Source organism: Penaeus chinensis, chromosome 12 (assembly GCF_019202785.1).
Source record: "Penaeus chinensis breed Huanghai No. 1 chromosome 12, ASM1920278v2, whole genome shotgun sequence".
NCBI classification, from domain to species: domain Eukaryota; kingdom Metazoa; phylum Arthropoda; class Malacostraca; order Decapoda; family Penaeidae; genus Penaeus; species Penaeus chinensis.
Window position 1 is genome coordinate 38,687,388 of NC_061830.1, and position 1,687 is coordinate 38,689,074.

Consider the following 1,687-nt stretch of genomic DNA (forward strand, 5'->3'; position numbering starts at 1 on the left):
AGAAAGCTTCGGAAGTCAAACACAGAATAGAGCTGCTCTGAATGAACTAGGGACTAATTTTATAGACTTTTCATTTGTTTTCGTTATGCTATATGATCTTGTGTTTGACATTCCTTTAGGGGAGAGAAGCTGTAACATGAAAATGTGAAATGGAAGTATATTGACAGGTGGAAGGAGCTGTTCTTTAACATCTATATAAATACAGTTAAGGAAGATGAGCATTTCAATAACCTTTTTATGATATGTATTTTGACAGCATAAGTATATTAACTTCGTCTATGGTTTTATGTGTAGGAAAGTTTCAGTTAGTATTATTTATCAAGATAAATCCATTTCTGATGTGACTGTAACTTCCTGAAATACACTTTATTATCTTGACAACTAGATATAATTTTCTGTAGCAAATTCGTCATTGCAATTCAAAGTACATGTAAAAAATTTTGCTAGTATTTCACTCTCAAACACTTGGCACTATCATCTTTCAACATGTTTTGCAACACCCCAATCTTAGTTTAACCTCGGAGTAACACTGGGTGGACTGACTCTAGACGCCACTAGTTGCAAGAGAACTGATGACAGACTCAGTTAAATTAACCCTACCCCAGTTAACCCTACAGTCTCATAAAGAAAACAAATACATATATTTTGTATAAAAAAGGAGTATAAATGACCCAAGACTACTGTCATAAGACGAAGTGTAAAGGGATGCTGCTTTAGTGGCCTCTGCTCCAAGAGTGTGACAGTATATTACCAAAGTCTATTGCAGTTCAGCATTATGAGAAATAAGAACTAAGCAATGCATACTATTTTTTTTTTAAGTTGGGGAAAGTGTCTAGTTAACTAATACACAAAAGATACATTTATGGGTAACTACTGATCCTTTGGGCATATATTGAGATTAAATGTTATAAACATACTGTATTTTTTATATCATGATCATTCATGATTCTCCATATTATGTAGAAGAGATGTGAAAATGGAGGAAAGATGGTGAAGAAAGACAAGTCAGAGAGAGTGGAAGCAACAAGTACAGATTATTTACATTTAGTAGACACACTGATCACCATAGAATTGTCTGCAAGAAAAAAAATATAATTAACTGACTTTTGCAAGACTCGAAAAAGTTAGTTTAGTGCCATATCCAAGTGGACAAAAGAGGCATGCATATTAGCTGTGGGATGAAGTCCCCCCCAATCCTTTGCCTGTTGTTGTCGTGGGGGGGCTTAGGAGGCGGAGACTGATGGGGAACTCCTCAACCTTGGGACTCGGCCATTGACTCAACTAATTTTGCATGGTCTTTTTCCACTCATACTTTTCATTTCAGTCCCTTCACCAATCCCTTCTACTATCCACTTCCTAAGGTGTGAAAGCCATGCTGAAAGGATGAAAGTCTGACTTTGTGCCAGTCCTGAACGGCCTGAGGGAGCCATGGGCACGGTATTCCCCTGCCTTACCTGGCCCTTACCCATCAAGGGGACCCAGAGGGGTGGACTTTTTTTTTTCTCAACATACTCCAGGCTTATCATGGCCAATAATGAAGACGTAATTCCACTTTTAGGGGCAATGAGGCTTGCCCCTTCATCAAATAGCCCCAATCCCAGCTCTCCTTTGACCACGGCTCCGAACACTGCAACAACTACCCCCTCATCAATGCCTACTAGTAGAGTATCAACCCTAATCAACAACC

General features: G+C 38.6%; 1 protein-coding gene across 2 annotated transcripts in view; it reads left to right on the plus strand.

The window, feature by feature from the left end:
* The window catches only part of LOC125031246 (DNA ligase 1-like), a 13,714-nt gene extending 13,501 nt beyond the window's left edge, over nucleotides 1-213 (plus strand). For both annotated transcript variants that reach the window (XM_047621892.1, XM_047621891.1), the window contains one exon: nucleotides 1-213. This exon is cut by the window's left edge and continues 66 nt beyond it. In XM_047621892.1, the coding sequence (XP_047477848.1) occupies nucleotides 1-30 (30 nt within the window). In that variant the 3' untranslated portion in view covers nucleotides 31-213.
* Nucleotides 214-1,687: the final 1,474 nt, after the last annotated feature.